Genomic DNA, 13,072 nt, shown 5'->3' with positions numbered 1-13,072 from the left:
CTGCCCGCCCGTCCCTCCCTCCCTGCCCTGGCCGGTCACCGTGCTCCGGGCGGAGCCGCGCTCGCCGCCGGTCCCCGCCGCGCCGAAAAACCTGCTGAGCACGAGCTGCCGCCCGACCCCGCCGCGCTCCCGCGGCCCCCTCGGCACCATGGCCCGGCTGGGCCCGGCACCGCCTCCCACCGGATGGGGCCGCTCCGCCCGCCCCCGTCCAGCCCGCCCGCCCCGGCGCTGCCCAGCTCGGCCCTCACGGCGCCGCCATGGCGCGCTCGCTCAACTCCATCGTGGCCGTGAGCCAGAACATGGGCATCGGAAAGGACGGGCGGCTGCCCTGGCCGCCCCTCAGGTACGGCCGCCGCGCCGCCGCCGGGCGAGAGTGAGGGCGGGCGGACTACAGCTTCCGGCGTGCTCTGCGCCGCACCATTGCCGCCGGGCGCTGCGGGGCCGCGCGGGGTGCGCCGGGAGTTGTAGTCCTTGAGGGCGATGCTCGGCGAGGCGGGAAAGCGCGGCGATGGCGGGATGGCGGGGTTGGGGTTTCGGGTGGGTTCGCCTTCACGCCATGGCGTGGGTTGTCCCTCCTGCAACCGAGGACAAAGGTCCCGCCTCGGCCATGGCATCGGCCCAGGCTCTGTCTAGCCGCTCCTCCCCGGGCACCATCAGCACCCACTTTATGTTTGGGGGTTTTTCTTTCTTTTTTTTTTTTTTTTTTTTTTTTAGTTAGAGAAATTGCCAAAAAATATTAGAAATTAGAGACCTCATTCTTAAACCACATTGTAACGCTCTTCGTGTTTTCTCGCCAGGAATGAGTACAAGTACTTCCAGAGAATGACTACCACGTCTCATGTGGAAGGTAATGTGGAGCTGTGTGTAGTGTCAGGCACGGAAAACTGGGGATTTTACATTTCCCTGGATTACTAGCCTTATTTCTGCACACAGCCTGCCCTCCCAAGCCTCCCCTGTACTTCATCCCTTGGGAAATCGTTCGAGTCAGATGAAGACATGAGATGATTCAGATGTTTTGGGGATGCAGGTGATCTGTTAATGAAAAGGATTCCTAAGTCCTGTTTCCCAGAAAAAGTAGAAAACTTCACCTGAAGTTTACCTAAAACATCTTTCCTTGAAACTCCATGTTAAAAATGGAGAGGTTTTCACATGCTGATTAACTAGCAGAGATGGTTTGTTTTTTTTCAGGCTGTTTTAGCTTATCTAACTTGTTTGCTGTAGCTCAGCCTTGGTCATTTATTCCAAACCTCTGACCCTTCTGATGTAATTTTGCTTGGTTTTCTGAGTGCTGAGCCATCCCCATATGCCAGAATACCATAACCCTGCTGATAATACACAGCAGCTGTACTGCAAACATTTCCCAACGTGGTCACTTCTTCCTATGTTTTTTTTTTCATGCTCCTGTTAAAACTCCTGGTCAGCCTAATATGTTCCCTTGTTCTGATTAGCTGACCTATTCCATTTTCTGACTTAAAGGTCTGTTCCATAATCCACAAGGAATTTTTCAACAGTCTTAAGGAAGAATTTTATTTGTGTTTTGGAGACCTCATTCATCCCATTGCAACTTTTTAAAAAAAGAAGAACACAATTTTACGTCTTTTTAGATGTCTGCAAGTTGAATCTTACCTGGCACAAATAACCTGTGATCAAAAAAAAAATGTTTAAAATACAATTAAAAAGAAAAATTTTGCTCCATCCTGCCTGCAGATCTTTTGATAAGTTGTGACCTTAGATGTTAGGTAGGTAAGTTGCTTCATGACCAGGGTTCTTAATGGATTATGCTGCCATAAATCTTTACAGCAGGGATGTCACCATTGACTCTCTTGACTCTCAACCTCTGTGTTTATTTTTCTGACAACTCCATTTCCTCATAAAGGGAAACCTTTCTCTTCTTAGGACCGTGTATATAAGAGGTAATCTTATAAAAAAAGGTGTGTATATGAGGTTATGAATGCTTGGGTTTGGTCAGAAATTATGGGTGAATTTTTAGAATATGATTGAACACCTGATACCCTTCAGCTTTAGATTTAATTTTGATGGTTCTTCTAGAAAATATTATGAGTTTATATGAGACTGCATTGGTGTCAGCTGACTGACAATGCTTTGAGGCCACAAACATGTGACTGATTAGTGAACTGGGGCCTAAGCTTGTGCTTTTGTTAACTGCTGACGTGGAGTTTAGAAGGGGAAGTCCAGCATTGTCACTAAACAGTAAACTTAAGTAAATGTTTCCTCTCATACTCAGGTAAACAGAATGCACTGATAATGGGTAAAAAAACCTGGTTCTCCATTCCTGAGAAGAACCGTCCCCTAAAAGACAGAATTAATATTGTGCTCAGCAGGGAGCTCAAGTAAGTATGATGAATAATAGGCCTGTAAAACAAATAAAAATTCTGCACCTAAAAATACCTGTAGCAAATCAACATACAGTAATTCCAAATGTATCATTTCTGGTATTTGGTTAGAAGGAATTTCTGCTCTTTGTCCTGAGTGTTATAACTACTTTACCTTTAATTTTTTTTAATTAATTTACAAGTAATTGTTGTTACTTTGCATTGTAAGTACAACTTCTAGCTCTACTCACAAACCATTTGACAATTGTCCATAGTTTTTCTGACTCGTGTTCAACTGCATTTCTCTAGTTCCTGCTTAGATTGGTGGCTCTTAATCCTTTTTTTGAAGCTTATTTTTATTAGGATTTGTGGATGAACTGCCCTTTTTCAGAGCTCTCATCTTGAATGCATCACCCACAGTTACCCAAATATTATTAAACAAAAGTGTCCACTTAGAGTGGTTTATTGTTTTGGAGGATGTTGGTGGGTTTGCAGCTGATCATGTGGGTGGGCAGTGAATAGGGGCTTTTCAACTATTTTTATTGAATAAAATATTAATGTTTTAGAATTCAGGTAAAAATGTCTATATTATCTGTAATTTATTTTATTTATATATATATAAATTCCTCTGTTATGCTTTTTCAAAAACGTGTTATAAAATTTCAGAACTATAATATATAACGCCCCTTAAGTTACAGTGAAGCTGAAATCTGATAAACGTGCAGTCAGATGAGAATTCTAACATGGATTGGCAATAACAGGTATTTCAAAACAATTACATTTAGTTGTTTGTGAATTCAGCCAAACACATTGTGTCTCTAGATTGTATTGATGATCACAATGAATTGCCTTCTAATTATTTAGTGATAAAACTTTGCTTTTTTTTTAGGGAAGCCCCAAAAGGAGCACATTATCTTTCCAAAAGTCTGGATGATGCTTTAGCTCTTTTGGATTCACCAGAGCTAAAAAGTAAAGTAGACATGATTTGGATCGTCGGAGGCACTTCAGTTTACAAGGTACATTCAGCCTAGTCCTGAGTTACTCGTTCTTTCTGGTGGGATGAGAATGGCTCAAGTCCCTATTAATTCTGCATTAGGAAGTGCAAGCTGCAGTGATTCTAGCAGAGCAAGTCTTGGAAAGTGAAATTTCAGCTCTCGAGTTTAAAATGCCCGTCCAAGTAACCAAATGTTGGTCTTGCCAGTGGGCCACTGCCATACAGTTGTTGTGCTTTTGAGAGCTTTATTTTAAATATCTAAATTGCTCGTTTTTTCAGCCAAAACCACGATTGCTATATTTATTTTACTGAGGGTGCTGACTGACTCTGCAAAGGATATGAAAAAAAAAGAAAAATGGTCCAGCATTTTTAGCCAGAGTATGACCCTTTTTACATGTATACAGGTGAGAAAATAGGGTTTAGAAAGAGCTGCCAGGTAATGGTGTCAGCAATAAGAGGAGATAATCATGTGACGAGAGGTTGCACTCACTCTGCTTTCCCATCCAACAGCCAGATGTCCCTACTGCTCCCAGTCTCTGGATTAGTAATTGACTTGTTAAGAACTGTAAAGCAATTATTTTTTTAATAGTGAAGGAAACAGTTCTACTGTCCTTTACTGTCCACTTGTTGTTTGGCACTGGGATTTCAGATGTATGATGACAGTGCTGTCAAGCTCCTAGTAGCAAATGGGGGCTGATACTATGCCTTGTATGGGGCAGGAAAATACATTTTCTGATATTTCTTGCCTTTGCAGTTTGTGCCTTTCACAAACCTCTTCTCTGTGTCTTCGGAATGCATCTTTTACAGTAAAAAAAGTGAAGTATTTAGATATTGCTAAAGCTATGAGAAAAATGAAGTGCATGTGTAAATAGCCTGTAAAACACTGTTGTTTCTTTATTCCCTTTTTTTAGTTTCTGTTTTATAATCAGTTCTGAGTGTGGTGAAGTACACATCATGTATTTGATATTGCAAATGCGTTCAGTCTATAATCAGGTATTATCCTATAGAAGTAATCTGTCCTTCACTCTCAGTCTGCTTCCCAGCAGGGAATTTGTGGAGACAACTTCACAGTGGGCACAGCTGCCCAGCAAGAGCCTCTGGCAGTAGTTCTGCAGGATGCAGGTGTGAGCAGAACCATTTACCCCTTTCCTGCAACAGCCACAGGCTCATCTAGTGCTGTAGAGAGTGATTGTTTTTGCTTCTCCTTCCAGGAGCACCTGTCTTATAGACTTATATTTTAACTATTTTTCCATTGTCTGGCTGATATTTGGTAGAGAATAATGTAATTTTTTAGACTCTTAATCACCAATACTTAGATTATAAATTGGAAGCTTTGACCAAGAGTAACTTGGAACATAGTATTTGTGCTGATTAGTGTAAGGGAATATGTCTTAGGGTAATAGGAGACCTGGTTACCCTGGACATGGAGAAGCATTGAGAGAACTGAGGATGTTCAGCCTGGAGAAGAGAAGGCTCTGGGGAGACCTCAGAGCCCCTTCGAGTGCCTAAAGGGCTCCAGGAGAGCTGGAGAGGGACTTTGGACAAGGGCCTGGAGGGACAGGACAAGGGAGAATGGCTTCCCACTGCCAGAGGGCAGGGTTAGATGAGATATTTGGAAGGAGTTGTTCCCTGTGAAGGTGGTGAGGCCCTGGCACAGGTTGTCCAGAGAAGCTGTGGCTGCCCTATCCCTGGAAGTGTTCAAGGCCAGATTAGACAGGGCTTGGAGCAATCTGAGATAGTGGAAGGTGTCCCTGCCCGTGGCAGGGGGTGGAACTGGATGGGCTTTAAGGTCCCTTCCAACCCAAACTCGTCTTGAATTCTGAAATTTCGGCTGTTTTCCCCCTTGCAAACATCTGCTCAGGATATTTCAAAGGAAATATTAATTCATTACAGAGAAATCTTAACCGTTTTATACAGATTCCTGCATTCAAACTAGGCTTGTGATCTTAACTAGAAGAGTTTGATGGAAAACACACACCTCTACCAAAACTGCAGGTCATTTTTGTAGTGCCTGTATTAAAGATGCATAAAGGGTTTCACAAGAGTATTTCCATTATACTATGTACAAATGTGTGGGAAGTAAAATAACAATTGGTAATTGAAGTGAATAATTTTATTTGGTAGTTACAGGTATTTGAGTTTAAAGCATTATTTTGATCTTACTGCTTTGTGCGGCTCAAAGGTTTAGAACTGATTGTGTTTATTAGTATGAGCCTTGTCCATATAAAGGGCTACCCCATTTTGGTTATTCAAGCTGTTATAGGATTTTCTTACAGGAAAATGTGTCTATTCATCATTTCTGCTGTCAAACAGAAGGATGTTCACATGAGATCTTCTTGCTGTCCTTTTAGATCAAGGCAAGGACATGCAGTTGGTACAATCACTAGTTCCAAGGGGAAGGTGCCTCAAGGCTCCTCTGTTACAGCTCTCTGTCTGATCCTATGGGCAAGGAATATGCACAGCACTGGCCTAGTGTGTTCAGGATAGTTGTTCTGTGGATTGCTAACTCCTTAGTGCACAGGCATCTTTGAGTTCACTACAGAAGGGAACACACCCCTGGCACTTAACTTTGGGGTGGGCTGCATTGGCAGCCTGTCAGGGGCTGATATGGATGTTGAAGGATAAGTAGGAACATGGGGGGATTCTTGGGGTCCTCACTGGGGTTGCTCTGCCCTGGTTGGTCTGTGATCCTTGGCACAGTGAGCTTAGGCTGGTGACATCCCATTGAGTCTGGAGACATCCTACTGGGTCTGATGATGACATCCCACTGGTGTGGGATTCTGGGGAATGAGGAGTAGATGCAAAACATACTTGAATATGAGGGTGCACAACTGAGGACATCTGTCAAGAGCTACAGCAGCAGCAGCCACCATTGCCAGACAAGAGGGTGGCTTATTGCCCTGTTGAGCCTTTTAACACAGCTCCCAACCTTAGCGCCTTCTGATCAGTTTGGCTTGGGGAGGTCCCCCGTGGCCAGGGCTGTTGTCCCCCAGCTCCCAGGAGCAATCCTGCCAGCCTTGTTTCTGTAGATGGTGTGAGCAGGGAACGTGAACGTGATCTTCCAGGCCTTTGCTGCCTTTGGTTTCCCACACCCTTAGTGTGGGTCATTCAGGACATCTGAGCACCTGCCTCACCTGAAACAGTGCATCCCCTCTGTGCCTCGTGCTCAGCCCAGACACCTTCACACTGAAACACCAGCCTGACCTGACCTCACCCAGGGAGTTGTGCCAGGTCAGCACCCGCCCAACTGCAGAGTGAGGGCAGTACTGATGCCTCCACCTGTACTCACAGCACAGGTTTACAAGCTTAATTTCTTTGGGTCTTAGCATGGTGACACACTCTGTGGATCCTCTGCACTGCTTGGGATCTCCTGAGTTATAGAAGGAGTTGAGGTTGCTGTTGGTTGTGTGGGTGTGGAAGGAGGAGCGGAACAGCCCAGCAGTGGTCAGTAGGTTACAGCAATTACGAAGCTGTTCTGTGTAATGACAGGCACTTCATGATTTTGTGCAAGCACTTCATGTTTGAGGGCTGTCTGCTGACCTCTGAGTGCTTCTTGTGTGCTGGAAGTGGCTCACTCATAGGTTCTGGCTCTGGAGTCCCTGGTAGCTGTTAGAGCTTGTCAGACATATCCCTGGAGCACATTTCCTGGCTTGGTTTCATCCCCAAGAAATTTAGTTCATGAATGTCAAAACTGTTCCCAAGTACAACTCAGGCTTGATGAGTGGGAGCAATCAGAAGATTCAGTAACAGTTGGACTCAATGGTCTTGGAGGTCTTTTTCCAACCTCTGTGATTCTGCAGTTTTGTGATTTCAAATCTTCTTCTGAGTTCAGACACTGATGCTCTCTGTGTGGAGGTATTGTCTCCTGATTGAGAGGTTGTCATGGTTTGAGAGTCCCAAAATCCAGTTCCCTAGTCCAAACCCCCTCCCACATCTCAACCCAGTGTGAGATGGTTTCCAGACACTACATGAGACTCAGAATGGGGGAAAGGGAATACATGACAATGACTGTACAAAATAAATACTACAATACATTATATACAATCTTAATTATCTCTACCATGACATAAAAGTATTTACAATGGATCAAATCTCTTCTCCCCTCCAAATAAAAGTCCAGGAGGGAAGAAGGAAAGATCCCTTTCCACTTTCAGAGCAGCAGTGTCTCTAGGGCAGCAGGTCTATCTGTTTCACTCTTCTCATGCAGCAGCTGTAGCTGGATCTCTGCCAGTACACATGAGGGGGTATCCAAGCCCCTCAGCCACTTGTCTTCAAGCGAGGGTCTTCTCTTCCATGGGCTGCGTTTCCCAGGACAAGGGTGCTATCACCATGTCATATCACGAAGCACAGGGGTCTTCGTGATGGTCCTTTTCAAATTCCCCTTTGCAGAGCTCTGTGCTCTGTCTCAAGGCGGGGGGGGTGAAAGGTCACCCTCTCCACATTCCTTCTGAGCTTTACAGCTCTTTTCTGCAGTGCTGCTGCAGTTTTAGGACTTCCATTCAGTAGGAGTCCATCCTTTTCACTTAGGAAAGGTCACAAAAGGAATTTGGAGATTTTTTGGTTTAGTTCTTACCCCAAAAACGCTGTCTGTAGAGCTAGTTCTGCTCTCTCTCTGCTGCTGCTGGCTCTCTCTCGGCTCTCTTCAGACAACTCTGTGTCTTCCTTGGCTACATGCTGTTTGCTGCTTCTTATCTTCTGCTGGCTCTCTGCCACGGTTTCTCTGGTCAGTGCTGGTCTGCCGCTGCTTTCAGTATCTCTTGCTGCTGCTCACGGTGGAGAAACTCCTTCAGCTCTCAGCTCCAGAACCTGGCCCAGTTTAACACTGTTCCAAGTTCCTGCAGCCCCCTTGCCGGGGGCTGGGGGGGGCCCAGAGGCCCCAAGGGGCTCCGAGCCCCTTCCTCGTGGCTTTCACAGCATGAACTACTTCTTCTACAACCAACAACAACTACCTTCTCTTCCGTTCTGCTTGTGATATGTTTATATTTCGCAGAAGCACTCATTGGGTAAAACCTCAAAACCTCAAGGGTCACCACCCCCTGAGGTTTTACCATTTTATAACTTCAGGGGGAAAACTGTTTCCCCCCACCACAGAGGTTCAGGTCTTGGCTTTGACTCTGAAAAACAGTGCTAAGGGACATCCTAAGGGAGTCATAGAATCACAGAGTGGTTTAGGTTGGAAGGGACTTTAAACACCGTCTTATTCCAAACCTTCTGCCATGGGAAGGGACACTTTCCATTAGACCAGGTTGCTCAGAGACTGCTCAGTTATATCAGTTTCTTTTAACTAGATTTAAACTGTGTAGTTTAGACTGATTAGAAACAACACTCAGGCTTTACTAGGCTGTTCCTAGGAACAGGATCTATGAGTCCAGCACATTGCCACATATTAAATACAGTCGTCTTAAAAGAAAGAATAAACAACACACACAGGTGTTGATTTACTTATGTTGGTATGGTCTTATGATATGGTGTTTGTAGAATGAGTACATCAACATTCCATCAGCTCAGCACTATTCATCCTCTACCTTCTCTTCAGTCCTGAGAAAAGGAATGTATGGAATGGGCTGGACAGGGCAAGAGTGAATTGAATGTCACTGAGGAACTACTTTAATCCCCGTGGAAATGACAGAGTTGTGATAAAGCTCCTTTGCCATCCTTCCAGGTCCATGGCAGTAGTTGGCAGAGGTAGTGTCAGAGTCCGGTCGTTGCCAAACAGGCTCGTGTATAGGCTCCACACGTATAAGGCTTCCTGTTTGATCCAAAATTTACTTATCTGAAGATGCTGTGAAAGAACATGGAGGACCAGGTGCTCCCAAAGGAGCTGGAACCCAGGGGCAGTAACTGGGATGACAGGGGACACATCAGCTAGGGCTGGAGGTGGTGAGAAAGTCCATGGGGCAGAATCAGGCCCCATGGAGGTTACCAGAGTCAGGCACAGCCCTGGAGTGACCAGACAGGGCCATGAGCACAGGCCAAGGTCAGGTCAGAATGTCAGCCTATATGTGATTCAACTGCTTATTTAAATCCCAATATAGGGAAAATCGTGAAATGGAAAGTGGAGTCACTTTACAGTGTGTTTCTCCTTGCCCACTGCACTCTCTCTGCCATGACACTGGGCATTCCCACCTGCTGAGGAGAAACATATGGGTTATAACCACCTCAAGTCCCTTGCTTTTTCCCAAGTTCTTCTCTGTTTGTTGTTTACGATTCGTGGGCCACCTCCACACAGACTCCAGAGCTAGTCTGGTAACTGAGGAAGCATTTGCACTTCTTTTATTAATAAGCGGATGGTTACACAGCTGGTTGGTTCACTCATCTAATGAAACCATTTACCTGGAACAGAGGTCACCATCTGGTCCCTTTGGACTAAATTCAGTTCTCTTTGCAACATCTGTGATCAGTGTGCTCTTCCCTGGCCTGTCCTGGTGGTAGAGAGTTCTTGCTGAAGCTGACTTCCCAGAGCTGGATAGGACATCAATTTACTCTTCTACTACAGAATAGAAGTATCTCCGTTTCCAAAAAACAGTATGTTTTTATTTGTGGAGCAGATTATTATTTTTCTCTCATTTTGCAGTTGTATGTTTCTCTTCTTACCTGCCACACTTACTTAAACAAATAAAAATACTGATATTTATGTAGAAGCTGGACAATACCAGTTCAGTGCTGTTGGATGCTGGTGTGTTGTGAGTTACCCCTTCCATTTTTACCTGTTGTCTAGTAATCAGGCAGCTTTTCTAGAAATTAACCTCTCAGCAGTGGCAACAATTACTTTTATTGTATTCCATTTGCTATGGCTTGGTTCCTGTTCTTGCTGAAGTAGTACCTAATAGCCTGCTGCATGGTGAGTCACCTTCCACAAAGAGCATTGCTCATTGCGAGTTTCAGGGAAAGGGAGGAATGGCTGCAAGCTTTTCAAAAATATATTGTAACCACCATCACCAGTGTAGCTTTTAATAGGTTAGTTTAATGCCACAAGGTATGGGGAGAGGTGTCTTTCCAACCTTATCTGGAGACAAAATATCTCAAATTTTTGACTCCTGAAGTTTTTAGTGACAAACTCACCTAACATGTGTCATTTTAAACTTTTTCGTCCAAGAAGCTTGGAAACACTGTTAAAAACTTTCAATGCATTTTATCACTTTTCCACAATCCAGAGATCGAACTTTGAAGTTCTACTGATAGGCAGTTTGATCTCTGGAATTGCAAACTAGTACAGACTAAAAATACACTGCAGATCCTTAGTGTTGATATTAATTAAACATCAGAACAAACGACCTTGAGGTGAGGGCATCTCCCACCACCTTCCTGTTTCTCAGAGAGGTGTGATTCAGAAATTGCTTGTTGCAACTAGGCCACACTGTTCCTTTCTCCTCACAGGGCTATTCAATTTTTTTTTTCTTAATTTCTATCAGATAACCCAAACTCAGAGTAGGTATTACTGCCACTTACCAGGTGGAACAGACACAAGGTGAAATTAGCCCTTTAGAAAGTGCTCTTGAGCAGAGTCTAAAAGAGGAGATTTAGAGTGTAATTTTTTCCCTGCTTTGCTAAAATCCTGTGGTGCATAAAATAGTGACTGAGTTTCTATTGTTTTTAAAGGCAGCAATGGAGAAACCAATTCATCATCGATTGTTTGTGACAAGAATCTTGAAGGAATTTGAAAGTGACACATTTTTTCCAGAAATTAACTATAAAGACTACAGACTTCTCACAGAGTAAGTATCAAATTGGCTACGAGGCTTGTCTTCAGATTAACCTGGTTTGAATGTGCAAGGGTCCTATTAAGGCCATTTTTGGTTTGAGTTAGAGGTGATTTTTTCCCCAGTATCATACTTTGCTTACAAGCTGGAGTTGCACCATGCTCTGCACAGAGGTTCTTGGAACTCACTGTGTTCTTCAGCCTTCCCATAATCTTTACAATAAAGAATTGCACGTGTCAGTTTGCTTCAAAAAAAAAGTACCTTTCTTACTGTTTCTGTATTTAGAATTACTCAAATATTTACTAAGCTTTGTAACACTCTGTGTGTTGTGAGTAAAAAATATTTGGCCTCTGAAAGTCTTTGATAAATTGCCAAAGACAAATGAAATGGTTTTCAGTAGGGAGAGTTGAGCTTTATAGATTTCTAAGATTATTCCTTTTCTCTTGACAAAATTACTTATTCCTAACAAACGTAGTAGGGAAAGGCATCAAACCATGAGTTTGTGCCATTCACTGTGGTTTCTTCTATATTATCGTTGTCATATCCAGTCATGCTTTTATGTCCTCTCCAACAAGACTACATCCAATAGGCAGTAAGGAGGCAGCAAAAATTTGGACACCTGCCTCAAGAGCCAGGAACAACAGGACCTGTTCCTCTTCCTTCTATAGTTTTGGCTCCCAGCTGGTTACAGACCAGCAGTGGAAGAAACCTGAAGTGTGGAGAGTGAAGGTCTCTTCAGAGGGCCCAGGAGTGGATTAGCACAGCACTGAGGGAGCTAGGGAAGAGGGATGCAAGAGAGGCAAACAAGGTGATGGGTGAGGAGGATGAGTCACCACCTCCAACTCCAACATATTCTGAGCTGCTCTGCATTCACTTCCGTGTCCTGAGGCCTGACCCAAAGCTCCCTCTCTCCCTCATGGCTGTTCCTCGGGTGTACATTGGTTTTGGCCAGTGAACTGAAATCAAAGTTTGGCCTTGCAACATGAATTTATAAAGCATGAGGCAATCTCCTCACTAAAGTGGAAACCTGACACCATCACACCTAGCAAATAAAATTAAAATGTACTTCTCCCTCAGAGTCAATATTACTCATACAAAATCCTTGTTCTGTTACAGGGAGATGAAAAGGTTTTTGAAAGTGTCTGTTAATAAAAACTGCTTCAGAAAATCTGGTATATAGAGGAACTCTTTCTGTGGTAGCAGTCAGCTGCTTTAAGAATCTGTTGCAGACTTTTAAGAAACCTTGTCCTTAACATTTCTTCTAAACCATCTGAGGAAAAGCAAAGCAAAAAAAAAACCCCAAAGTGTTCTGTACCTTGGCAGACATTTTGAATAACCTGTTGGAGACTTTAATAAAAATGTTGGGAATTTTTTGATTAAGCCAAAAATGAGGGGATTGTTTTGCACCAGAGTATGCTTTCTTGATATAAAAGATGTGTGTACACGTTGCAGATAGTATTAATATGATTCTTAAAAACAGTTTTTATGTAACATGCCTGTTCTAAGCACAGTATTTTCATTTCCTTTTCCAAACAACTCGCTTTTCTAGTTGATTGGATAAATTACAGGTGAATCATCATGACATTTTTATCTACTTTTTGGCTTTTGCTTTTTCCTCTCCTCTCTCCCCAGGTACCCAGGTGTCCCTGCTGATATCCAGGAAGAGAATGGGATCCAGTACAAATTTGAAGTATACGAAAAAGCTGTTGTGGCAAAGTAAATGAGGCATTCTGTACTTCTGTGTAAGGGGAGGCATTTTAGATCCTGAAGTCTTACTGAGTGTAAATATACATTAAATTTTTGAGAGCAAATCGTGCCGGATAGTACAACAGCTTGGTAGTGAATGATTCCAAAAAAACACACCCCACACTCTGTACACCCTGCACTGGAAATAGAAGGGTGGTCTGCAGCATGAAGAGGTAGGTCTGAGCAATTCCATAACAAAGGTTGCATGAGACCTTGCATTGATCTGACAGTCCATGGCAGTATCTCTGACACTTCCCTAATGAAAGGCATTAGACTGTGTCAGAGCATTTCTACTGAAA

The 13,072-nt window shown here is 43.7% G+C and overlaps 2 protein-coding genes across 6 annotated transcripts in view; one reads left to right on the top strand and one right to left on the bottom strand.

Annotated features, from left to right (window-relative positions):
• Positions 1-236, bottom strand: part of MSH3 (mutS homolog 3) — a 92,719-nt gene extending 92,483 nt beyond the window's left edge. For all 4 annotated transcript variants that reach the window (XM_064642934.1, XM_064642935.1, XM_064642940.1 and 1 more), the window contains exon 1: positions 40-236. In XM_064642934.1, coding sequence (XP_064499004.1) covers positions 40-150 — 111 coding nt within the window. In that variant the 5' untranslated portion in view covers positions 151-236. The remainder of the gene's footprint in view (positions 1-39) is intronic.
• DHFR (dihydrofolate reductase) lies at positions 213-12,856 on the top strand. 2 transcript variants are annotated; one of them, XM_064642948.1, is made up of 6 exons: positions 213-343; positions 798-847; positions 2,246-2,351; positions 3,223-3,349; positions 10,927-11,042; positions 12,660-12,856. In XM_064642948.1, exons 1-6 carry the CDS (start codon positions 258-260, stop codon positions 12,745-12,747), a joined length of 573 nt encoding a protein of 190 aa, XP_064499018.1. In that variant the 5' UTR covers positions 213-257; the 3' UTR covers positions 12,748-12,856. The 2 variants fall into 2 exon arrangements, with proteins under 2 accessions (XP_064499018.1, XP_064499019.1); XM_064642949.1 differs by lacking the exon at positions 213-343 and adding an exon at positions 467-537.
• Positions 12,857-13,072: the final 216 nt, after the last annotated feature.

Source organism: Pseudopipra pipra, chromosome Z (genome assembly GCF_036250125.1).
Source record: "Pseudopipra pipra isolate bDixPip1 chromosome Z, bDixPip1.hap1, whole genome shotgun sequence".
NCBI lineage: Eukaryota > Metazoa > Chordata > Aves > Passeriformes > Pipridae > Pseudopipra > Pseudopipra pipra.
Note: the sequence above shows the minus strand (reverse complement) of the source record. Positions and strands in the feature narration are given on the sequence as shown.

Excerpts from the sequence above, each read along its gene's own strand:
- DHFR (XM_064642948.1), top strand. The coding sequence starts at position 258 with ATGGCGCGCTCGCTCAACTCCATCGTGGCCGTGAGCCAGAACATGGGC. Across the intron at positions 2,352-3,222 it reads GTGCTCAGCAGGGAGCTCAA|GGAAGCCCCAAAAGGAGCAC; the intron begins GTAAGTATGATG and ends CTTTTTTTTTAG. Across the intron at positions 3,350-10,926 it reads GAGGCACTTCAGTTTACAAG|GCAGCAATGGAGAAACCAAT; the intron begins GTACATTCAGCC and ends TTGTTTTTAAAG.